The sequence below is a fragment of the Zalophus californianus genome, chromosome 8 (assembly GCF_009762305.2).
Source record: "Zalophus californianus isolate mZalCal1 chromosome 8, mZalCal1.pri.v2, whole genome shotgun sequence".
NCBI lineage: Eukaryota > Metazoa > Chordata > Mammalia > Carnivora > Otariidae > Zalophus > Zalophus californianus.
Genome location: NC_045602.1, coordinates 12,018,676 through 12,045,283, shown reverse-complemented (window position 1 = coordinate 12,045,283; position 26,608 = coordinate 12,018,676). Strand labels below are relative to the sequence as shown.

The window sequence follows — 26,608 nt, the reverse complement described above, 5'->3', positions numbered from 1 at the left end:
AATGCATATTTTGTGAATAACTACCAAAATTACAGTCTTCCATTTTCTTATTAATTTTGGTTATTATGTTTTTTTAGATGTAGCAGTATTCCACCATTTAGAGTGTATTAATGTTTGTTTAGCTAGTATTTGTTATATCACTTAGCCAATGGTGTTTTCCCCCAGATAAATCTAATTGGATTTGGAAATGGATTATATATAAGGTTCCCATTAAAAAATCATTTTCACTGTGGGAAAACTTGTTATGAACATTGTAAGTGGCTATATAGATTTATACAACTGGACTAATTAATATTTAGAACTGGGGCATGGGCTAAGCATAGAGTGATTTTGGATTTATAAAAGGATTATTTAGAAATATCTAGAAGTGAGCAAAATGGCAGTTGTCTTTCAGTATCAGAGACAACCATCTTTTTTTTTTTAAGATTTTATTGAGAGAGAGAGAATGAGAGAGAAAGAGAGAGCATGAGAGGGGAGAGGGTCAGAGGTTAGAAGCAGACTCCCTGCTGAGCAGGGCGCCCGATGTGGGACCTGATCCCGGGACTCCAGGATCATGACCTGAGCCGAAGGCAGTCGCTTAGCCAACTGAGCCACCCAGGCATCCCGAGACAACCATTTCTTTTTCCATTCACCAGTTTATGGACATTTGGGTTGTTTCTTCCTTTTCGCTATCATGAATCATGTTGCCTTGAACATTGGTGCACACATCTCTGTATGGAAATGTGCTTTGATTTCTCATGTAGGTATGTAGGAATGGAACTGCTAATTGCATATATATATGTGTTTAACACTTGAAGAAATGGCCAAATTGTTTCCCAAAGGGGCTGTACCATTTTCCTTTCCCGCCAGGAGGTATTTAGATTCCTGTGTCTCCACATTCTCATGAATGCTTGTTATTACCTGGCTTTTTGGTGAAAGCCATTCTCAGGGATGTGTGTGATATCCCATTATCATTCTGGTATGCATTTTCCAAATAACTAATGATAATGAGCATCTTTTTATGTGCTGCTGCTTATTGAGCTGTAAGAGTTTTGTTGTGGTGGTGTTTTGTTTTTTTAATTCTGGATACAAGTCGTTTCTCAAGTATATGATTTGAAAATATTTTTCTCTCTGTGTGTGACTTCACTTTTTAAAATTTCTTAATGATAGCTTTTGAAGTGCAAAACCTTTTAATGTTGCTGAAGTCCAGCTTATCAATATTCTTTTATTGCTATTCTGCTTTTGGTGTTGTAGCTAAGAAATTGCTGCCTAACTCAAGGTTACGGAGATTTATTCCTATGCTTTTTTCTAAGCGTTTTAGAGTTTTAGCTCTTATATTTATTGATAAGTAAGTAAAAATAAGCCACTTTAAGTGAAATAACTATAGGTTTGAGGAATATCCACATGTGAAAAGATGAATTTAAAATTTCTTACCATACATAAAAATTAGTTCAGTGGGATGATTTTTGTTTTGTTTTATTGTTTTCTTTTTTATGATAGCTTATTCCTTCTTGAAGGATTTTAAATCTCATGTTTGGTATTCACAAAGACAAATTAATATTTTGAAATTTTAAAGGAAACTATTTCATCTGGAATGAATTTTGTTACAGTTATCACTTTATTGTCTCTTTTCTTTAGGTGTATTAGAATTTTGGTTTTCAAGCTCATTGTTGAGCCATCCTGTTCAGTTTACTTTTTATCTCCCTAGACTGTGTCTAAAGATTCTCTAGTTTTGTGGTTTTCCTCAATTTGAACCCTTGGTGCTTCAGTCTAGAACCATGTCCTATAGTAGCTTTTGACATGGGACTCCCTCTTGTAATGTTGAGGATATATGAGAAATAAAAGCATGGAGCCAGTGAAGGAGTTGGGCCCTGTCTTAGTTCTCTCTCTCTCTCTCTCTCTCTCTAGATTTGCAGTTTTGTATAAATATATAGTCCCAGGCAGTGAGTGTGAGCTTGTTACAGGGGATCCTTTTGATTCCCAATCCTCTAAAAAGGAGCACCTGGTAACCACTGATAGCACCGGAATTCTGAGCCCCCAAATGTTGAACTCTATTGAACTTGAGTGCCTTTCTGCTCTTTTCATCATTTATCCTCAATATTTTGGAGTAGAGTGAGCACACTGAAACATGGGTTCATTTCTCCATCTTAACTGGAATTCATAATTTTTTTTAATTACAAAAATTAATATAGGCTTTTTAAAAAAAATTTATTTATTTGACAGAGAGAGAGAGAACACAATCAGGAGGAGCAGCAGGCAGAGGGAGAGGGAGAAGCAGACTCCCCGCTGAGCAGAGGGAGCCCGATGTGGGACTCGATCCCAGGACCCTGGGATCATGACCTGAGCCAAAGGCAGCCTCTTAACCCGACTGAGCCACCCAGGTGCCCCAGAAATTAATATAAGCTTTTATTTTAGCAATCCCTTTAAGAGAAGACATGGTTCAGATAATTGACATTATTTGGCATATTTTATTCCTGAAAATAAAAAAAAATGAAATGTGAAACATCTGTGATAAAATATTAACATTTGTTAACTTTTGAGAAGTACATGGAAATTTGTGATAACTTTGGTTTTTCTACTGTTTCAAAATATGAAATAGTTTAATCAACAATACATTAATATGATAAGTTCTTTCTGCCTATACCATGAACACCACTGCTTAGAGGTAAACATTTTTATTTTTAAGTTTATAAAAAATGTTCCAGACTTTTTTTGAGTATAAACAGATTTTCTGTGCAACTATTGTCTGTATCATGAAGAATTATTTTATTTTTTAAACCAAAATGGAGTCATACTGCATATATTAACCTGAAGCTTATTTTTTTCATATAATGTTATTTGTCATGGATATATGCTTTTCTCATTATATACAGACCATTTCTATAAGGGTGAGTTAGTGGTCATTTGATGCACATACAATGACTTATTTATCTTTTACTTTGTTTTTGAACATTTAGATTGTGTTCGATTTTCCTCTATTTTAGACTGAGCCGCACTGAGCATTTTATGTACACATTTTGCATAGTTATATTAGCATTGCTCTGGGATAAAGTGGTAGAAATGGGCTCCAGAAATAGAGAATTTCCTGTTTCCTTGTGGTGTGTCCTCCGTAAGTTTGTGTAAGTGCTGATTGTGCTTTCTTCACTCTCGTGATGCCAGCGCATCACTGGGAACAGACTAGGTCTTCGTTAGTTTTTTTTTTTTTTTTTTTTTTTTTGATAACATTGCCTGAGGAATGTTTTCTATGGGAGACCGAGTTTATGGTCATCCGTGATGTCCGAGTACTGGACGATAACACGGCGCTAACACGCTTCAGAATACTCAGTATGTCATGTTTCCTCTCTCTGACTGAAGGAGGCCGTGCTCTGCTCATTGGCATGCTTGTAGGATAGTGTGTTCGCTCGGTCCATAGCTTGATGGTCAGGAGTGTGCGTCCTGTCATTCTAATTGGCTTGGAGGATCTCTGTGGCAGATTTCCGTTCCTCACAAGGGCTTTCGCACCCCCGTTGGTATTCCAGGCTTTGTTCTTTCTTTTATCCCGCCCTTTCTTTATAGGGCTCATGCATTTCTAATATATTTGTTTTGTTGTCTTTACATTTCTTTCACTCTTTTCGTAACAAAGAATACGGTTTTTACTTTTTAATTAGTCTTGCTATTAAAATGCACTTGCAAAGATAACTTTCCAAAAATAACATATCTTAGTTTCAGTGAAATCTGGGGGATTCGACAGTTTCTTTTCCTTTTAAGGAAGCCTTGCGATAGGACCACTTGGCCACATGTACTCTTCTGGGGGACTTTTCCTATACTCCTTTGTTTTAGACTAGCAGTGGCCCCCTCTTTTTCTCCGGTTACCTTTTGCCTACTCACCATGAGTCTTTCTGTCCTCCCTGTTGTATCACAACAGCTTGTGTCTGGGTCACCAGTGACCTCTTGTTGCTAAATTCATGGGTCAAATCTGTTTTTATCTTATTTGACCTGCCAGTGACCTTGGATACATACTTGTTTCAGGACAACCTATTTGTCTTCTTTATACCTCATTGGCCGCTTAGGCTCATCGTGTTTGCTGGTCCTTCCTCATTTCCCCAGCTTAAGTGGTGGATACCCAGGTCTCAGTCTTTAAATCTCTTCTCTGCCTATACTCATTCCCAAATGATTGCACCCATTATCATGACTTTAAATATCAACTTTATACAGATGATTCCCTGCTTATAGCTTGAGCCCTGATCTTCTGAGTTCCAGGCTTGTATGAATGGCTGCCAACCTAACATTTGTACTTACCTTTCTTACAGACATCCATCTCAGTGTGTTAAAAGTAAACCACTGATTTTAACATCCCACGTCCCACCTGGGCCAACAGTGGTGTTCCTTCCGTGCCCTACCTATGTCAGAAAATGGCAGCTCCATCTTTCTAGTTGTTTAGGTCATAAAGCTTGTTGTCATCCTCATTTCTTCTCTTTGTCCTACATAACACATACGGTCTGTCAGGAAATCCTGTTGGCTCCACTTTCCCAGTGGACTTGGAATTGGGCCATATTTTACTATTACCACAGCTACCGCCCTGGTCTAAATTATCATTGTGTCTCACCTAGAGTGTTATGGTGGTGTTCTGTTTGTCCACCTGCTTGAGCTCTTTTCCTTGCTACAGTCTGTACTCAACAAGGCGGCCTGAGTGATTCTTTAAAAATACATCAGATCGTGCCACATTCCTCAGAGTACAGACGAAATTTTTATGATCTCCCTCCTATAAGAACACCCATGATCTGTCTTCCCTACTAGCTGTTTGACTTGATCTCTTCTCTCCTGCCCTGCCCCCTGCCCTCTCTCCCCCAAATCTGGCTTTGCTCAGCCTACTCTAGTCCTACTGGCCTTCTTGCTATTCTTGAAACTTTCCCATCAAGTTCTCCCTCTGGGTCCTTGTGCTTGCTGTGTTCTCCTGCAGTGTTCTCCCGCATATACATACAGATGACTTGTCCTTGCTTCTTCCGGGTCTCCGCTCAGTTGTGACCTCAGTGAGAGCTTCCCTGCTTTCTGCATACACAGTTCTACATCACTGTATTTTTCTTCCTAGCTCTTATCCTATCATTGATCTGATAAATTTCTCTGACATGCTATTTATTTTTTGCTTATCTCTTCTTAGAATGTGGGGGGGGTTGTGGCAGGAACAATGTTTTGTTCACTGCTATTTTCAGTATCTAGAACAGTGTCTGTCCTTGTTATACTTAATGTCAAATATATTTGTTGAATATGTGAATAAAATAAATGACAAAGGTTAAGATGTAGATATGATGGTGGAGATAAATTCTGTTACTATAAGGGGAGGAATATTTGAATGGGGTCCAATTTGATAAGTTCTCAGTTCATTGGTGAAATAAAGCAAATTTCCTATTTGCCTTTCTTTCCTGATGTACTAGGAGTTCTTTGAGAACAGGGACAATATCTTAATCATCATGGTAACTCTGTTGCCTAACACTGGGTCTTAAACATAGTAGGCATGCCAGAAGTATGTGTTTAGTAAATTTATTTTGTGGATGCATTTAGAACTGCAAATCATTTATTAAAATGTGATTTAAAAATTGGGTATGGTAAAAGAAAATAAAAATGTGCTTCAGATACCTCTATTTTTCCTAATGCCTCTTAGTCTTGGTACAAGAATGCTAGGAGATTCAAGAAGGGTTTGGTTCCCAAAGCCTCTGATATCGTGTGTCAAATTTGGTGTATATGTATGTGTATGTCTGTTTGTGACTTTGTTCATGTGTGTGCACATGTATGTGCATTCTGTTTTCTGGAGAAAGGACTTAGAGCTTTCATCAGAATTGTATAGGGGTTCATGACTTGCAAAGGTGAAAACATCTAAATTGCAACCTAGCCTGTTAATTAGCAGATGAACTAAAGCAGAATCAGACTTTATAGTGAGTGATTTATTCCATGGGGCATTTTTCTACTGCTTCTTCTGACAGATACTTCTAAAAGTGGCATCACCCATAATAAAGATTGCATTCTTAATATTTTGAGTTCAGGGTGAAATTTCCTGTAAGTGTTAGGTACAGGGAAGAGCTTTAGATCATCTAAAGATCTGTTGGAGGAGAAGGGATAGTGGGTGAGTTTAGTTTGAGTGCTCTTTGTAATCCTTACCTAATTTATGTGTACCACCAACTCAGTTTATAGTGGGCAAACAGATTTCTTGGAAATTAACCCATGTGTTACCAGACATCAGAGAAAGCAACTCCAAAATGGATTTACAATTCATTATAGTAATTGATCAGCAAGAATCGTTTCTCTAAGCCAAGCTTGACATGGGACGCTTTTCTTGTTCTTATGAACCTGATCAGTAATGGTGTCTGTTGTAGAATTTGGAAGATACTATTAATGCTTAGTAAGTTAACCTTTGAGCTATGTAACACACTTGACATTAATGAGATTTCATGTTAAATTTTATGCTGGGAGTTGATTTGGTTTGGGGGATTAATCTATTTCTGCTGTTGCACATTCTAAATTAATTAGCAGCGTGCAACTATGAATATAAAAAGTGCCAGTAATCATTTGAGGAGTAAATTTTGCCTAACCTCTTTTCTTTCCCCATTACATGTAGTTGAACGAAAACTATTTTCCTCATTAATTTCTCTAGTTACAGTATAATCTTGTTAGATTGTCCCCAAGTTTGATGCTTCTTCTGTGGCCCAAATGAGCCTTTTATTTTACTTTATCTTTTGTAATTCTCATAAGGGGACTCTCTTACAATCCTTTTATCTTGTACATTTCTGAGCATGTGAATTTCATTTATCTTCTGAAACAAACTTTTAAGTTTTATATATCTTAAATTTCCTGTCTTGAGTTAGCCTATCCATATGAACTATAAATAAAGTTTAGGTTCATTTTATGAAATGGAATAATTGTTTTATAGCCTATATTTTTTGATATCTTTCAACTGACTTGATTTTCCTCTGAGTGAAGTGGCATTGTGTGTAAGTGCCATATTTCTTACCTTGTTTATATTTTTAATTCTATACTTGGATTAGTTGATGACATTCAAATCTTTCAGTATACCCTCTCGATTAAGAAGATTCTAAAGATGAACAAGATTTGAAAGTGTGGCATGAAATCTTATTTGAATAACATTTAGATACTATAGGTGCAACATATTAGGCTTTAGAAAATGTATCCTCAAACGGGCAGTAAAACCAGACTTCTTACATGTATCTACGGATACAAACTACAGGTTAGGGATTTTCACATACTTTGAGGATATAGCAATGAATAAACATAGTCCCTATGCTTGAAAAGCTACTGTCTAGTTGGGAAGACAGACAAACAAAAAAAATCAAAATATCAATATATTATGGTAAGTGCATTAGAAGGATGCATCTGATACTACAGGTGCATAGGAGAGGGGGTAGTACACTGTCATAACAGGATTTTACCTACTAGTAAAAATATTACATGTCAAGGAAAGTATGGAAGAGCATCTTTGTGACCTTGGAGTAGGCAATGATTTCTTAAATATACAAAAAATGCTAATCATAAAATAAAAAAACTGATAAATGGAGTAATTTAAAATTTAAGTACTTCTATTGATCAAAAGACAACGTTAAAACAATAAAAAGATAATCTGCCAAATATTCACAATTTATACATCTAGTAAAGGATGTGTATTCAGAATATATAAAGAATTACAAGGTGAATAAAAAAACAGATAATCGACGGAAAAATGGCAAAACACTTGAACAGACACTTCACAAAAGAAGATGCTCAAATGGCCAATATATACATAAAAAATTACTCAACTTCATTAGTCACCAGAGAGATACAAATTAAAACCACAGAGAGTTAACTATTATATACTCACTGGTAATGCTAAAAGGAAAAAGAAATGTAATACCAAGTGTTGGCATGGATGTGCGGTGACCAGAACTGTTGTAATTGCTTGTTAGAGTTCAGTTGGTATAACCATTTTAGAAAATGTTTGGCAGGATTTACTAAGTCTGGACAGATGCATACTCTATATCTAAGTAATCCTTATTTCCAGAAATGCATATGTTCACCAAAAGATAATTATTAGGATGTTCAGGTTGGCACTGTTGGTATTAGCTCCAAACTGCAAAGTATCCAAGTGCTCATCAATGGAAAAAAGGGTAAGTTCTGATATGTTCACACTATATGATACTGTTACATTAACAATGTAACAGCACTGCACTGACAGTGAGTTGGATAATCTTTGACTACTTTCAAGAATATGAATGAATTTATGTTGAATGATAGGGATCAGACCCAAAAAAGGACATAATTCCATTCATATAAAGTATAAAAATAGGCAAAACTAATTTTTGCTGCCAAAAGTCAGAATAGCATTTATCTCAGCCATGGGAGTGCCTGGAAGTGACCACGAAGGCCGTATCTGGGATGCTGGTGTGGTGGTCTGTTACTAAGTGCTGATTACCTGCCTGTGTTACACTTTATCAAACTGTACACTTATGTGTACACATTTTTTAATATATCTTATCCTTGAATAAAAAGGTTTTATAGAAAAATCTCTTAAGCCTGGATTAAAGACAGGAAGAGAGAATGTATACTGGCAGTATTGTCTTTGTATCATGGAATTGTGAATAAGTACTATCTTTTTTTCTCCTAATCTTTTGAATTTTTCAAGCCGTCTTTAATGAGATTTTAGTTTTATAACACAGAAGAATAAATGACCTTAAATGTGTGTGTGTGTGTGTGTGTGTGTGTGTGTGTGTGTGTGTGTGTAATATTATGTCAGAACCCTGTGAAAAACAGTGGACCACACGTTTTGATAGCCAGACCTGGTCAAGAAGAGAGGAGACACCCTTAGGCCAGTTGCCTGTGGGCAGCATATTCTGCTTACTGGATCTACAATTTACTTTTTCATCATATGGCGTTCTCCTACCTACTCTGCAGTGTTACTGTAAAATTTAAGAATGAACATAGGAAGCACCTGCTCAGTACCTGACATATAGTATGCGTTTAGCAAATGGTAGCCATTATGTTTCTTACATATTATAAACAGGACTTCTACTAGACGTTGCTCTTGGGGGAGAAAAGGTCTCTAGGTCTTTCTTATTCCTCTCTGTGGACCTGGTCCTCTGTTCATTCTTCCTCAGTAACTTACGTTGCTCGTTTTTACCCCCAGGGCATCTAACCTTGCTCAACTGACTGTGAACATTTGCTTATGTTCCTGACTTTTCTTCTGTTCTTGTCTTCTTTCTCTCAGCTCTTCACTAAGACCCATCTGGTGACCATGTACTTTATTTCTTAGAAAGTTGGATTTCTCTGCTTATCTGATTTACCTCAGGCCCTTCTCACTTTTAGAAGGATTAGGAATAAAAACACTTACACTTAATGTATTGATTCAGGTAGACAAATACCCTATGGTAACCTCATACGTTTGTGGCATTATGATCTTAATTCAAATTGTCCCTGATTAGTTTAAACTTGGACTAGCACACCAACCTCCTAACTGGATTCTTGTGCCTGGCATCATATTTTAAAACACAAATCTGATTATGCGACTCCCTTTGTTTAGAGTCCTTCAGTGGCTTCCCATCTGTCAGGGCGGCAGCAGAGGTGCTTTGGGCTGGTCAGCGGAGCTCTTGTTCCAGTCCCCTCTCCTTCCTTGCATCTTGATGTTCTGCCCCTTGCCCTTGTGTGTCGGCTTCCGCACCTTCTCTGACTCGCTCAAGTTTCCTCCAGTTGGCCATGCTGTTTATTTCATGCTCTTGGTTTGCATAAGTCTGCCTGAAACTCTCTCTGCCATTCCTCCGTTGGGGGCCCTGTCATCTTTCCTGCTGGAATATTACCTTCTCTGTGAAGCCTTCTTTGATCGTGCCTCCAGGCAGGGGAGGTATGACCTCTCTTCATGTTCCCGTGGTGTTTTTTATGCACCTTGGCTTGAGAAGTTGATATTACTCTGCAGTGACGTGTCTGCATCTCTGCTTCCTTCCCTAGTTTCAGAGCGACTTGTGAGCTCAGACTGTGTCTTAGGCTGTTTTTATTACCTCATTGCCTGGTATCATGCATGATACTGAATTAAGAGTCACTCAGTAACTGCTGAGTAAGTGAATGAATTCTCATTTGTTTCTGGGGTGTTTTTTTTTTTCAGATGTAAATTTTAAGTAATTCAAAAATATAGCCAATAAATTGAGATACTTACTATACATTTTACATATATTTATATATATACACATATATACACACATATCTATATCTTTATAAAGAGAGAGAATGTATACTTCAGATTCCTTCTGAGCTTTATTTCTGGCAAAGAACTATTTTTGGCAGTGTTATGCACAGAGGGACACACAGAGCTGTTTCCACTCTGTGCACAGTTATTGGGAAAAACTCAGAATCCGACTGAAGCCCAAGTGTCCACGATCTCCAGGGTTTTCAGTAGCCCAGAGAGCAGCGCTTGGGCCGGACTTGGTGGGTGACACGCATGATTGCCAGCAGCTGTCCAGTGGGAAAAGGCCCCACTCCAGAAATGCAGGCTGGGACCTGGAGGTAACTTTGCCACTGTGCGCCATCAGAAGCTTGTTGGGGGGGCTTGGGGCCTTCTGAGAAAAGAGGGGCCCCTGGGAATCAGCTTGTTTTTCTTCTGTTGACTTAAGTCCGACATGATGAACCAGCTGTCAGTGGTACCAAAGTGGAGAATAAATCAGCCTCTACTGCCATCTCACACAGTGAAGAAATTACGGAAAGAAAAGAATTGTAGTAATGCAACCATTAGAACTATTTGTGTTTTTTTGTGTTCCCTTCCAGTTTTTATGCCCAGTCACATATGAAGCACTTTGTGCAGTCCTGGCACACAGTACGCTGTCATCCTTATTAGACTTGGAGGGAGAATTCTATGTTTTCCTACGTAGGACTTTCTATCTTGTCCTTTCAGAAGCATTGGATAATGAGCTAAACTCCAAACAATTATTTTTTTTTTTAGCATGGTTGCCCTTATGAGTATACAAGCAACTTACCATGATTTTTTCCTTATTAAACTCCATTTTTTGTTATTTTCATAATCAAATTACAGTGATTGCACTGAGTTGATAGTTTATACTTTTCCCAATGTCCAAAAAGTTCATAGGAAACACAAGTTTTTAAAACTTTTTTTAAATTGAGATATATTTGACATAAAACCTTGTGTTAGCTTAAAGGATACAGCTTATTGATTTGATACTTTTTTTTTAAGTAAGCTCCACGCCCAGTGTGGAGCCCAACATGGGGCTTGAACTCATGACCCCGAGCTCATAGACCTGAGCTGAGATCAAGAGTGGGCTTGAACTCATGACCCCGAGCTCATAGACCTGAGCTGAGATCAAGAGTGGGCTTGAACTCATGACCCCGAGATCATAGACCTGAGCTGAGATCAAGAGTGGGCTTGAACTCATGACCCCGAGATCATAAGACCTGAGCTGAGATCAAGAGTGGGCTTGAACTCATGACCCCGAGATCATAGACCTGAGCTGAGATCAAGATTGGGCTTGAACTCATGACCCCGAGCTCATAGACCTGAGCTGAGATCAAGAGTGGGCTTGAACTCATGACCCCGAGCTCATAGACCTGAGCTGAGATCAAGAGTGGGCTTGAACTCATGACCCCGAGCTCATAGACCTGAGCTGAGATCAAGAGTGGGCTTGAACTCATGACCCCGAGCTCATAGACCTGAGCTGAGATCAAGAGTGGGATGCCCAACCAACTGAGCCACTCAGGTGCCCCTGATCTGATACATTTATTTTGCAAGGTGGTTGCCATTGTAGCTTCGCTAACACTATTACTGTTCCATAATTATCATTTCTTATAGTGTTGGGACACAAATTTTTTTGTGTGTGTTAAAAGCACAGTTTAGAAAATCTTACGAGAAACCTTAAACGACAAATTGGACAAATTGTAAGCATTGGTTGGCATAGCTTAAATTCATTTCCTTTTGCAAGTAAGAGTAAAGTTCACAATGGTTTTCTAGAAGTTAAGTATCCTAACATGATATTATTTGTTTTCTATTGCTGCTATAACATATTACCACAAATTTAGCCACTTAAAAACAGTGCAAATTGATTATAATTCCCGTGGGACAGAAATCTGGCAGACTTGGGCAGGTCTCCCCGTAGTCACACAGGGCCACAATCATGGTGCCAACAGGGCTGTGCTCTTTTCTGGAGCTTCTAAAGAAGGGTCTGTTTCCGTGCTCATTTATGTTGTTGACAGAATTCAATTCCTTGTGGTTAGAGGACCGAGGTCCCTGTTGCCTTGCTGGCTGTCACCTAAGGGCTGTTCTCAGCTTCTAGATGCCACTCACACCTTGGCTTGTGGCCCCTTCCTCTATCTTCCAAATCAGCGATAATGGGTTGAGTCCCCTCGTGCCTCAGGTGTCTCTTGCCTCTGCCCCATGGCATGTCCCAGACACCCTCTGTCTGACCCCGGCTGGGACAGGGTCTCTGCTTAAAGGCTTGTGTGACTAGGTTAGTCCCACTCCGATAATTTAGATAATCACTTCAAGGTGTGTGTCCTTAATCATATCTGCAAAATCCCTTTGCTGTGGAATGCAGTGTATTGCCAGGGTCCAGGGATTAGAACATCGACATCTTTGGGGCCTGTGATTCTACTTACCATGTAGGGCAGCTGTCAGTTTGGTCTACAACAGTGCATTTGTATCCTCAGTGTTTGTGATGTGTGATGTCCTGGCAAGTACTGAGTGATTACATGGTTTACGTTTTTTATTTTATAATGCATGAATAAGTGATGTGATGTGGACCTAAATAGCCAAACTACGCTCTCCTTCTATCAGTATCGGGAAGGCTATTGAAATAGAGGGACTAGGCCTTAACTTCACTTTCATTTAAATGGGAAACTTAAGAAAAAGTAAGTGGAAGTAGATAAACAGTAAACCAAGAGCTTTGTTTTTGTAGAACAAGTAGTGTTTTTCTTTGATCAAAAGCAGATGTGGTTGTTATTGTTTCTATTTAAAATAATGTTACTGTAGGGGCGCCTGGGTGGCTCAGTCGTTAAGTGTCTGCCTTTGGCTCAGGTCATGATCCCGGGGTCCTGGGATCGATCCCCACGTCGGGCTCCCTGCTTGGTGGGAGGCCTGCTTCTCCCTCTCCCCCGGCTTGTGTTCCCTCTCTTGCTGCGTCTCTCTCTGTCAACTAAATAAGTAAAATCTTAAAAAAAAAAAAAGTCAATGTATTAGCATTTTTCTCCACATGGAATCTCTCAGATGAGTAAATGGAGAGTCAGAATTTTAGCTGATTGCTTCAAGATTGGCAGGAGGTTTCATGTTATAAACCTTTTAAACACTATTAATCATCCACTTGTTTAGATGAAAAACAGAATACCTTTCAACATTTATAGATGGGTCCTCCAAATCCTCTGTCTTTGTCTGGGTCACCATAGCATTGTTCAAATGAATAACTTATTTTGTAATTAACCTATATAATAAATATTTTCAAATGTCTAAGAAATAAACATGAGTTTTTCATTGGTAGGATATTAGATTGGTAAAAAAGAACCCATTATTTGCTTCATAAATGTTTCTGAAGGGGATTATTTGACTAATGCACGGTGATGGTTTTTCCTTTACCAAATTTCTTTTGTACATGATCCAAGGAGGTATGATACGCCGCCAGTAGTGCTTTGTTTCACATTTTTTTGTTGCTAGCAAAGACGGAGTTTTAAATTTCTCGTGTCTGAGAAGTGTAAGTAGTCTCATGATCACTCTCTGTTCTTCTGGCCATGTGCATTTTTTGCTCTTGGCGTTTTCTGTTTTAACTAGGGTGAAGCTGGTGTTCCTGGCAGCAACTCCGACCTCTTAGGCTGGAGCACAGCTGCTACCAGGAAGGTCCTGTCCAGCACCACAACCACCACCAAGGCCATGCTGCAGGCGGTCAGTGACGGGCAGTGGTGGAAGAAGTCCTTAACTTACCTCCGACCGCTTCACGTAAGCAAGACCTCTGTCTTTTCAAAATCCATCCTGGGGCTTCTGTCAACGCATTAGCACTACTTCTCAGTCGTTTTCATGTTGTGAACAGCTTTATCTTCCCTAGATTATTAAATCTCTGAAGAAATCGAGGCCTCCCATCAGATAGGGGAAGAGTCACTTATTTTATAGAATGTAACCGACTCCCATAGGGTGCTTGCAAAAGACACTGATACAGATTGGGGTGGGCTTGGATTTGATGTCAGAATTAAAATTTAGTGGGATGAAAAGGAAAATGATTTCATCGGTGCTTACTTGTTTTTGCTCTATTTCTCTGGGCCAGTAGTCGAGGAAAAGCACTGGAAGATGGCATGGGGGCTGAGGTTATTGGGGCTACTAGAACAATCATACCACATACTGTGGGGCTTAAACAACAAACATTTCTTCCTCACGGTTCTGGGGGTTGGGAAGTCCAAGATCAAAGCTCTGGCAAATTAGCTTCTGGTGGGGTCTGCTTGCTGTGTTCTCACGTGTTGGAAGGGTTGAGGGAGCTCTTTGCAGTCTCTTGTATAGTATAGGGGGCTAGTCCCATTCCGAGGGCTCCAACCTCATGAGCCCATCACCTCCCAAAGGCCCCCGTATCTTATTTTTTTTAAACGTATTTATTTACTTTTAATTAAAGTATAGTTGACGTGGAATGTAACAGTAGTTTCAAATGCACAACAGAGATTTGATAACTGTATGCATTATGCTGTACTCACAAGTATATCTACCATCTGTCATGATATAACACTATTACAGTACCTTGACTGTGTTCCCTGTACTTTCATAACCCGTGACTTACTCATTCCATAGCTGGAAGCCTGGACCTTCCCCTGCCCTTCACCCACTTTGCTCATCCCCCACCCCCTTCCCTCTGGCAGTCATCAGTTCTCTTATTTATGGGTCTGCTTATGCTTTTTTGTTTGTTTGCTCATTTGTTTTTTAGATTCTACATGTAAGTGAAATCATACATTTGTCTGACTTATTTCCCTTAGCATAATGCCCTCTAAATCCATCCATGTGGTCGCAAATGACAAGATCTCTTTCTTTTTTATAGCAGAGTAATGTTCCATTGTGTATATGCACCCAAAGGCCCCACCTCTTAATACCATCATGTTTTGGGGGCTTAGAATTTCAACATGTGAATTTTAGCAGATGACACATTCAGTTTTTTGTAGGTGCTTTAGGTAAAGAGAACAGCGTAACATATTCTTTCACCCATTCTGGAAATAGAGGTCGGGACAAGTGGTATAACGATGGAGTGTGCTTTCTGTGACCAGTGAACGTGTTGCTCCCCTGCTGTCTTCCCTGCATTCTCACACTGCAGCCCTTAGTCTCTCTGGAAAGCTTGAAGGACAAAGAAACATGCTTGTTTATACGGTCACCCCAAACACTCAGTGGGTGTATCGTTCATTTCATTCATGCTCCAAATACTCCTCAGGTGCTTTCTGTGTGCCAAAGCTCATGCTAGCGATTGGGAGCAGAGTTGGGAAACCCTTCACGTGCAGAGCCTGTATTTCAGTGGGGGAGACAAAGAAACCCAGGGTAAGAGGAGAGTGCTTGACATTGGGGGAGTGAAGGTCTGATTTAGATCAGAAGCCTGGTGTGTCAGGAGTCACTCTTGAGCAGAAGCCTGACGGGGCCAAGCAGAACAAGTACAGAGAGCCCTTTCTGAAGGAAGGTGCTTGACATCTTCGTAGAACAGAAAGGAGGCTTGTGTAGTATGAACAGGGTAAACAGCGGGAGGAATGAAGGGAGATGAAATCAAGGAGGTGGCAAGAAGAGGCCGATGTGCCACGCCGTGTACAGACTGTGAGGAGGACCCCGGATTTTATTCTGAGTAGGACGGGAAGTGGTTGGCGAATGTAGGCAGTGCAGTTGTGTGGTCCAGATTCACTTTCCGAAGACCATCTAAGTGCTTTGTGGAGAACTGGCAGCATGAGTCAGGGCAGGGGCAAAGAGGTCTCTGGTCTGGTGCTCCAGGGGAGAGGTGGCGGAAGGGTGGACCGGGGCAGCGGCGAAGCAAGTGGGAGATGAATTTTGTGGACCTGCGGATGGTCTGGATGTGGGATATGCAGGGAGGAGGGGAAGCAAGGGTGATGTAGCCGAGATGGCTGGGTAAATGTCGATCCCACAGACTGAGATGGTGGGTGCTTGACTCGGGGTACGCCTGCATGTCTCTTCTCCTTGTGTGTATCACACTGGGTACGATTATGGTGACTTCTCTGTCTCGCGTCTTGGACTTTTTGAGTGTACGTGCCTCAGACGAAGTGTGTAACCCTGTGCCTGATACCAGATTGTTTTTCTAAGTGTCAGTTGTCATTCTCGTCATCATTTCCAGTAGTGCCTTCACGGTTTCCCAAGGTTGTGGTTGGCATCAAGTGAGGACTCTGTAAACTCGGAGGAATGGGTGACTGTGTTTGACTTGGCTCTTCCAGTGAGGAGCTTTACGATCTGAGGAAGGTCAACCTGAAGACAGTTAACTACTAGGTATCCAAAAGCGCTTGCCAGTGAGGACCGCTGCTGACAGGTCCTGAAGGCAGTTGTGGGGTGGTGGGGATGAGGCAAGGGGCGCACTTCCATCTTGCCTCCAGCTTGGTAGGGTTTCAGCAGGTGAGATCCTGGGTGGGCCTGGAAGCAGGGTGGGGTCTGACGAGGCAGTCAGCATGGACAGGGCCCGTGTAGTGGAAGAAAGGCATAGAAGCTGGTAGGATGCGTGAAGTAGATCTTGGTTGGAATAGGGAATTAGCCTTGAATGTTTGATTGACATTGAATAACTTTAAATGTTATTTTACATAGTTTAGACTTGCTACTGTGGCCTGTTAGTCTTGTTCAGAGCTACTAAAGGTGTGTTGAGCAGGCGAGCAATATGTACGAAATGATGTTTTAGGCAGGTTACTCTGACTGTAGGATAGAAAACTTGTCATGTGTTTAACACTGATTGCTTCTTTGTTTTTAACACATTGATGTCTAAATGACCAGGAAAATCAGAAGGCACTGCAGGCTGAGGTTGAAGGGCTGCTTTTAGAATGTGGGTGCCATTCTTGGCCGCTCTGCTGGGTGTCCACGTCACACTGACACACAGTAGGTCCCACAGTTCACGTCGGTCCATTGCTCCGGAAATAGCCCCCCCTTCTCCTCTCCGCTTCCGCCCCAGCACTCTTTCCTTCTGTCCACTGTTCTTCACTTTGTTCTGTTTAGGGACAAGAATTCGGTGGTGCTTATCAAACTGGAACCATAGCCAATGAAGGTCTAGAAAAACAAGGCTGTCATCCTTTTTATGAATCTGTCCTCTCCGATCCCTTTGTCACAGAGGTAAGGACAGTGTGCTGAAGAACATAGATTCAACTGTCATGCTGTTGTGGGCATTTTAGTATAAACAAAAATGAAAGTGTTCCTGAAAATGTACTTCTTTAGCTTTGTTCTTACTCATGTTATTCACTGGTTTTATGTGACTTTTTTTTAATATATATATTTTTTAAAGATTTAGAGAGAGGGAGTGAGTTGGGGGAGGGGGAGAGGGAGAGAGAGCATCTCAAGCAGACTTCTGCTGAGCGCAGAGCCCGATGCCGGGCTCAGTCTCACAACCTGGAGATCATGACGAGCTGAAATCAAGAGTTGGATGCTTAAGTGACTGAGCTATCTAGGCGACCTGGTTTTATGTGACTTGTATATATTACATTATGAGATTGAAATCTGTTTCAAGCTTTACATATAAAATAATATGTTTTAGTAAGTGAGAAGTTATAATTTGAATCATCAAAAGATATAAAATCCTGTAATTCTGTTCTAAGAATATCTTCAAAGAAAAAAGGTGCCTGCTAAAAGGTGTAACTGCTTCTGTCTAGTCTGCAGTGACCTATGAGCCCCACCAGCATGTTCCAGTGGAAAGCTTTGCAGAGGTATTGCTAAGAACTGGAAAGCTGGCCGAGACTAAAACGGAAGGGGAAGAGGTATTTCCAACAACAGAAGGTATGAAAGAAGGTTCTAGTTCCCTGACAGTGTGTAACTCCTATTAGGGGAACCATAAATGAAAAATGATGAGTGAATGGGAGTGGGGAAAAACAATAATAAAGTTTTGTAATTCTGAATAGCTTAACTTGACACCATCATGCATTTATTTAGAACATTTATTTGAGTACTCTCAGTTTTCCGGATACTTACTAATATTGAGGATTTAAAAGGATAAGTATGATATAATTGAAGTGATTCTTACAGGTGTTTCTGATTTTATGTGTTAATTAAGAACTCTTAAGTATTTGCCTCACAGAATGTAGATGTATATTTCATCTTAAGAATTTTCTCCGTGGCTGCATATCTTTCTGTGTAGAATTTTTTGGAAAGAATTAAATGTATGTAAGTTCACCAAAGTTACCTTTCCATTTGTATGTTTTTTTTTTTCTCTTTAGTCTCCTTACTTCTTTTTAAGGTTCCAGGGTAGTTTCCTTGACTGCTTTTTTTCCAGTTCCCCCTCTCTCTGCTCTGCATCTTTAGTGAATACCTCATGATACAAAGGCTGCTGGAGCTCCAGGCATCAGTAAGGAGGAAAGAGGAAGTAGGGCAAAGCAGTCTCCTTGGTAGCCCTATCCACGCCTTCCACTTAGATATTTCTGGCTGTCTCTCACTGCCAGTACACCTGGATGATGTGGTCCTAACTGAGCACATTGCTGCATGGAATAAAATTTGGGGAAAATGTAAATGGGGAATAAAACTGCCGTTTTCCCAGAAACCTGATCCTGTCACTCATTTTTGGATAATCCTTCTTTGAATCAATAGTTATATGTAGTTGGGAAGAGGGGAAGCAAGTACCATTTTTCTATCTACTGTGCGGGCCTCTTGAATACTAGAGGTTTTTCCTAAGTATACCATTTTCCTTCAGTTCTGAGATGCATTTTTTTTTTACCTTTATTTCTGAAATCAGGGTATCTCACAGTTGATGAGTACATTTGTTTGTTTTTTTTTTTTTTTCTCCTCCAAAAAGCTATTATTAAATTCATGGCACACCTTACAAATAATGCTGAATATACGTAAATTGCTATTTACCCTTTTAATTATTCTTTATTACTACTTTTTAAAATTATCTTTTAAATATTTTTTTCAATTCCATAGACATTTATTTGTAGCTAACATTTACTTTGTCTACAGTAAGAGGAGACCTATATCAAATGCTATTAGTACAGTATCTTACTTAATAACAGACCACCTGATATTTACCATCACTCCTATTTCAGAGATAAAGACCCATATCTCAGAGACATGAAGTCATTGTGGTTTTTGTTGTTGTTGTTGTTTTAGTTAACAAAGCCAGTGGTAGGTTGAGCTTAATTCAGATTCAGCTTTGTCTGATCATTGCAGTGGGTAGTATTGTCCACGTTTGGCGCTGTGCTAGACCCTGAATCAAAAAAAGGAGTAACAGTAACAAACAAAAAACCTGCCAGTGTTGTTGTTTAGTTTGGTATTTTCTATTCAAAACTTGTCAATCTATTAAAGATAGCATTTTTGCAAGGTGGAGTTTGTGCTGAGGAGGAAAAATTGTCCTGAAGAGAAAAACACCTCAAAATGGAATTATGGTTTATTCCCCTTTCATTTGACCACACATGACATTTCCATACTCACAGTAAAATTCTGCAGGTAACAGAGAAATAGGAGGTGTCCTCTGTTTCACTCATTTGTTCCTCAAACTTGCTTCTAGGTAAATTATCTTTAATTATTTGCTTATGGATCAAGCTGTGATTGATTATTGAGATGGTTTGCACGGATAGAATCTAAGACCTTAAGAAAATAGTGGGTTGGGTGTGGAAGTGTATCACCCACTGGTTGGCATAATAATGCCTGAAATCATAACCAAGAAGTTTGGAAACATTGATTCACACAATATTTCTATTATTTAGCTTGCAGCATACAGATGTGTGAGTGTGAGCACCTCTTCGCAAAAAGGCAAGATAATGGCATCACATTATAAAGGTCCCAGAGATGGATGCCTTCTCAAAATGATTTCTCAGTTTATGAAGGCTTCTATTTTTCCAGAGCTGTTTTCTTGGAGAAAGTGAAAGGCCTGTGTGAGGCACAGATTTCTGGGTTATTAGGCCTCCCCTTTTCATAGGGTCTTGAGGTACTTGACCATCTCTGCTACAGTTGCTAACTAAATGATGAGGCATCCAAATGATCATGAAACATGAAGCAAATAGGTGTTTCTCAGGAGCTATTGGAGTAGGGGAGACATACCTGATGATGAATCAGGGGATCCCTGTCTAGTTCCTTTTCTCACCATGTGTTCATTATTCATGAAGGAATCATTCTTCAGAGTCCTTGTACTTGGAATGTAAAGTTAAAGAAGACATGGTCCTATCTTGAGAGGGCTTCCCCTTGGGGTGAGGAGACAGACAAATTTGTGTATGATAAGGCCTGTAACAGTCCAGCACAAGAGGCGCTGGGATCACAGACATGTGACAGCGGAGTGGGAAGGGGTTTGAAGAGTCTTCCTGGAGCTGGGTGATACTTGACCTGGGTTTTGAAGGATGAACAAGGGCAATGTAGATAGAAAGACCAGGGTGGGTGGAAATTGAGAGGGAGGTGGGAGAGGGAGAAGGGGCATACTTTGGAAGAGGGAATAAAATTCACAGAAGCAAAGATGGCAAACATCACAGTTTTCCAGGGATTTGTAGGTTATTCTGACACCTGGAAAGAAGAGTATATGTAGGCAACCAATGAAGAAACAAGGCAACACAAGACTGGGAAGAGATGAAAGGCCTCGTGTGCTAAGTTAAATGTTTTAAATGAACCTTCCACTGAAAGCTGTAGGGGTTTCAAGCAGAAGAGTATTATTTAGTTTTTCTTTACCTTGTTTTCTGTAAAATGGGCGCAGCAGCTTGTAGGTTCTGTCCCTGGACTGTTGCTCACGAGCAGTGATGATGGGTCCCTCTTGGGCACCGTTTCGTAGACTGGTCCCCGGCCTGTGTTAACAGTTCTTGGAGTCTTCGTGTGTTGTAGCCGATCCAGTTATCATTTCCCCTTGTTTCCAAGGCCAGCTGCTGTCGTTCATCCTTGTTTCACATTTAGAACCCCTTAGGGAATTTTTAAGAAGTACGGAAGCCTGGGATCCTGGGATCCAGGTTCTGTATTTCAGAACCTCTGGACTGTGGCCCACGCATTACATATTTTCTGGAGTTCCTAAAGCAATTTAGTTGTTAAGCTGTGGTTCAGACCCTTTGGAAGTTTCACTTAACATTGCTAGCATCTCCCCACCTATCAGGTCTATTCTTCAAACTGACACACTTGCTTTCTGAGCCTCTCACCTGACAGTCTGGAGAAAGCCATGTATCTGTACCTTTGATGTCTGCGTCTGGACTCTCCCACCTGAGGGTCAAACCCTGAGTGTCCTGTCTATTTCTAACATGTGTTTCGGGCTGCTCGGGTTTTCTGTGTGGCAGGTGCAGTGTCTCTCCACAATGATGAAAGTGAGCATGGTGCGCGCATCAATTCGCTGCTGGGACAGGGATGGAGGCTGCGTGCCCGGTGCAGCTAAATCCGAGGCCTAGGGGTGTGTGTGCTCTTTTAGTGTGTCTGTGAGATTTTAGCGGGACTGCAGGTGTTTCCTTTCAGTCCTGGTGTTTCTTCAAATTGTCTTTTCTGACGCTCAGCTTTTACTACTCCACCAAGGGAAAGAATCCAAGTCCATTAAAGCATTAAAAATTTTTTCCGATTTTGTTGAATTGAGTGGGGAAAAGCTTTCAGAACCCTTGTATGTATTAAAAATGAATTTTTGCTTAAAATATAGAAGTGATTTTAATAATATTCCTTTATTTTGCATTTGGGGTTGTAATTTATGATGCATGTTCATAAATACTGACACGTTAGATATCTCTTGAGAATGCTAACTTATCTGAAATAGGTATCTTTGAATTTTGTCAGGAACTCAGCAGAATTGAAGAATGATATAGGTTAAATGACCCAAATTAAAAAATTGTAAAAATATGACTTCTGACTTTGGGTCACAAGTAGGTCATAATACAAATTAAACTTCCCAACATGATCTTACTTTTCAGAATTTTTTTAATAAAGTTGATGAAAAGGTTTTTATGGAGACTAGCTGAAGAAAATTGATCATTATTTATTTAGCTAAAGGAATGATTTAATGGCTGATGATTTCCAAATCAATAATATGGGCAGCTTTCCTATATGAATTTAATTCTGGAATTAAATTTATCATAGAGTGCTTTCCAGAGGTACTGAGTTTGCACAGAATTAGTGCTTGGAGACTTGGGTGTAGATTTCATCTGATTTTGGCTGTATACCTTGTTTAGAAAATGCGTCATATTCAAGATTTTAGAACCAGCATTGCAAATTAAATTCATACACACTGATAAGTAAATGTAGGGTAGGCTCTTTTTTTTGGTTGTTTTTCATATACCTTAATGTTAATGTCAAATCACTGTGACTCCCATCTGTGGCAAGTGTGACATCTGGTGAATCCCAGTGAGACCCCATGGGATCAATCTACTTCACATTCTCCCTGATAGTTTTGTCAAATGTTGCTTCAATGGCTTGCAGATTCAAAGACTAAGAAACTTCCTATATGTGGGGTTTGATTTCCACTTTGTAAGAATCCTTGAGTCTCCGTGCTGCCTAGAAGGTTTTGGTGCCCAGGGGCATGACCTCATATAACCCTGATTACCTCCCAGAGGCCCACGTCCATCACACTGTGGATCAGGGCTTCGACAAATAAATTTTGGGGGAGCACAGACATCTAGTTCATAACACTGTCTTGACAGATTAGCCACCTTTCCCAGTTTCGGTCATTTATATTAGCTTTCCAAGCCGGTGTAAAAGCAGTGAGGTAATACTATTTCCTTTGTGGGGTTTTTGTGACACTTAGAGCTAATTCATGCAAAACATTTTTCTCCTATCTGGCTTCTCCCAGCAGAGCAGATAGTTTAAAAATGATAGGTATTTTTGTTTTATAATAATTACTTTTGTTCTATAAAGCAATGGCATGAGCACAGTGCAGAGAATTTGCACATAAGTCATTTGAGTGTCAGACTAATTTGGCTGGTGTATAGGATATGGATAATATCAGTTAAAACCACAAATTAATTTTGGCTCATATTTACAGAGACCTTACGTACCAAACAGAATTTAATTTTCATTCTTTATGAAATGGCAAACCATTGAAGAGGGTGTGTGTGTGTGTGTGTGTGTGTGTGTGTGCGCGCGCGCGTGCGTGCGCGTGTGTGTGTGTGCGCGCGTGCGTGTGTGTGTGTGTGCGCGTGCGTGTGTGTGTGTGTGCGCGTGCGTGTGTGTGTGTGTGTGTGTTTTAAGCTGTCGAGACATGATTACGCTAGTTCTTGATTAAAATTAATAGAAAAGTAGTATGAAAGTGCTGTTTTAGAATGGATTGGAAGAAGAAAGACTGAAGGCATCAAGCAAGGTCGGAAGGTTGTTGAAAGAGTCCAATTTTTAAACTACAGTGTGTGGCTGTGAAAATAGAAAGTGTGGGAAAGAGTTCTTTGGAAATGAATCAGCTTGCTTGGATGGCTGGTGGTTGGGAGCAGAGAGGAGGGTGAAGTCCAAGATGACTCTGGGATTTTATGTTTTGCTAGTGGGGAGAATAGTGCACCATTGTCAGAAATACGAACGATACTGGGTAAAGAATTAGTAATGTGGGGGAATATTTGAGTGGCAGTGTCCCAACAAGCAGTTGGTAATGCAGGTCTTGTGAAATGGGTCAGGACTCTAGAGATAAAAGTTGGGGGAATACAGTGAGGTATTGTCTGAGTTCTGGGAGGAACTTGTGAAGTGGGATTAACAGAGAGTCATGAAACAATCTAACTGAATTCCCACATTCAGCAGTTGAGGAGAAGAGGGTCTGGTGACACAGACACGGAGGAGGGTCATTTGAGGAGAGCTGCTGGGGAACCCTGGAGGAGGGACCGTGTGGCAGTGCCTTGTACTTGGGTGAGCCCTGAGAGAAAGCGGAAAGGAGAGGATTGTTGAGTTTGTTAGAACGGAGAGCTCCCAAAGGAACATTTTTCCCTGAGACTGGTGTGATTTACTTATGTATTGGCACAGGGCCAATGGAAAAGGACTTGCTCTGATTCTAAATCCCCTTTGTTGATTGAGGAAAACAGTTACTTTCTTCCACAGAGAGGTTGGGAGGAATAACTAGTTCAAATAAGTGTTGAGTGCTCCGTGAGAAGCAGCTGAGTAACAGCGAGGATGGTTCCAGAAGTGCGTCAGCTAATCGGGTGTGACTGTAAGTCTTGCTGTTGTCTTCCTGCTGCAATTAGTCTACACGCCTAAATGCAGTAGCTAATTCATTAATAACTATGATTTATATAAAATGGAAGTAATCACCTCTGTTACGGCCATGGCAGTTACTAATGGAAGAACCTATTATCTGGCATTTTGGGGGGAAATCAAAGAGTGTCCTAAATGAAGAAATGAAGAAAATGATTTGTTTCCTCAAGTCTGTAGTTTATAGAGGTGGGGGAAGGAACTTTCTGGGTGCTTTCTATATGCTAACGAGATGATCTGCGCTTTACTTCATTTAATCTTAGTTTACATGTGAGGAAAATTAAGACTCTGATCTAAAATCCAAAATGCTTTAAGGACTTTTTGTAATTTGGCATCAAAACCTGAACTAAGCTGACATGAGGTTATTTAAGTCTTTGCTTTATCTCGTTTAGTGTGAGCATTTAAATGTTTTACAGCAGAATATTAATGTCCTTGATTATTGGGTGCTCTCACGCTGGCTGAAGGTATCATATAATATGTGATATAGTTACAGTATAACTTCTTGGAAGTCTAAAACATTCTGAATTCTGGGACACAAAATCATGCAGTACATTGATTGGGAAACCAAGGAAATATTTATGTGACACCAGCCTGGACTCTTGTTGTCCCCTCTGAACTGGTCTCCAGGCTTTTCCTCATGCCCCCTACCCTTAATTTTTTTTCTCCACCGAACACCCAGAGGGATCCTGTTAAGATGTGTTTCAGACTATGTCACTCCCATACTCAAAGCCTTCCAAGAGTTAATCAATTACTTCTAGTAGAAGTCCGAGTTCTTAGACTGATCTACACGGCCCGGCATTAGGGTTCTGCAAACTATGGCCCTCTGGCCAGACCCAGCTGCCCACTGCCTGTTACAAATAAAGTTCTGGAACTGCTACCCTTTGTTGAAAAAAAAAAAAAAAATCATGCAGTAAATGGTGGGTCTCAGTTTTGATCCCAGAACTTTCTCTTTCTGAAGATGGTTTCCTTCTCGCTTTATCATTCTGATGTAGGAAAGACATTATTAGGGTTCGAAGCCGATAGCCAAGAAGGAATTCTTGAGACATCTTTGGTGCAAAAAGGTGATTTTATTAAAGCATGGGCACAGGACCCATGGGCAGGAAGAGCTGCTGCCCGGGGGTTGTGAGGGGTGGCTGATTATAAACTATGGGGTTAGGGGAGGTAAGTAAAAGGGAGGTTTCAGGAGAACTTTCATATGCTAAGGAGGACCTACAAGATACCAGAGGCCTTGCCAATGTCAAATTAAGGTCGTTTTTTTCCCCTCTAGCAAGGCATTAACATTAAGATAGTTGGGAGATTCCTGGAAGAAGGTCAGACATGTCCCACCCAGGAGCACGGGGTGTGGGAGGTTGCAGGGTGTCAGCTTATGCTTTATTTTCAGCCTTCCTTCTGCTCCCTCATCAATTCTGCCTCATTTTATAGTTTATAGATGTTTTAGTTCTAAAATTACATGGGATTTTGGTTTTATTTAGATATGCTAAGACATCCAGAAGTGGAAATGATTGTCACGAAGGAAGAAGTTTATATTCACACATCTCTAGAAACAGGAGGCAGGGCAAGGCCACTCAGCCCCAAGGGGGGAAGCCCTTGGGTCATTCAGGAGTCAGAGGCAGAGTGTTGAGGGAAAGCAAGCGCAAAAACCTTTATTGTGCTTTCCATGGGAATGAATAGGGGAGAGATTGTAGGAAAACTTGAGAAAGCCTAAAATAGATGGTTTGAATAATTTTGTTAAGATTCCAGGCTTGAGAGTTGTCTCTGCTTGTCCAGTGCCTAGCCGTGGGGTGATTAGGACAGAAGAATGTAAAAGCCAGTGAGAAAAGGTGGTTCGGAGTACTGGCTCTGAATTGGTTGGTTTGCATATGGAAGAAGGCTCACAGGCAGCTTGTTTGCTATCTTGAGGAACTGTCTAGCTCTCCAAGGGCAGTCTGTCCAGGATTATCAAGACCCCCCCAAATGTCAAAGCATCATAAAAAAAAAAAAAAGATAAACACATTTTTATGTATGAAATAAAATCTATGTGGATATTATTCACTTAGAGCAAACATTCAAGTTGCTTGGTAAAAGTAACAATGATGATTCTTTAGACTTCCGAGGGTGATTTTGTCATCTTTGAGCGCATGAAAATTTGCTATTTTCTCTTTCCTGCTGTATTAAGCTTTATATGTCCAAGAAATGCTAGAGATCATCTTGTCAATTATTTCTATGAAATAATATAACTATCTTAAAAATAAACCTACTGGAATTTAGGTATTCAGATGAAGATCCTCCCCTTGAAAGATATTTCCTGGGGACTATGCATTTATTTCAATTATGTCATCACTGTTCTTTTTCCCTGTTTTAGTTTGTTATTGGGTTGTTTTGGAATTTCCTTCAGGGTCT

At 40.2% G+C, this 26,608-nt stretch overlaps 1 protein-coding gene across 5 annotated transcripts in view; it reads left to right on the top strand.

The window, feature by feature from the left end:
* Nucleotides 1-26,608, top strand: part of NBAS (NBAS subunit of NRZ tethering complex) — a 353,391-nt gene that overhangs the window by 189,100 nt on the left and 137,683 nt on the right. For all 5 annotated transcript variants that reach the window (XM_027621826.2, XM_027621829.2, XM_027621828.2 and 2 more), the window contains 3 exons: nucleotides 13,751-13,915; nucleotides 17,138-17,251; nucleotides 17,785-17,908. In XM_027621826.2, the coding sequence (XP_027477627.2) occupies nucleotides 13,751-13,915; nucleotides 17,138-17,251; nucleotides 17,785-17,908 (403 nt within the window). The remainder of the gene's footprint in view (nucleotides 1-13,750; nucleotides 13,916-17,137; nucleotides 17,252-17,784; nucleotides 17,909-26,608) is intronic.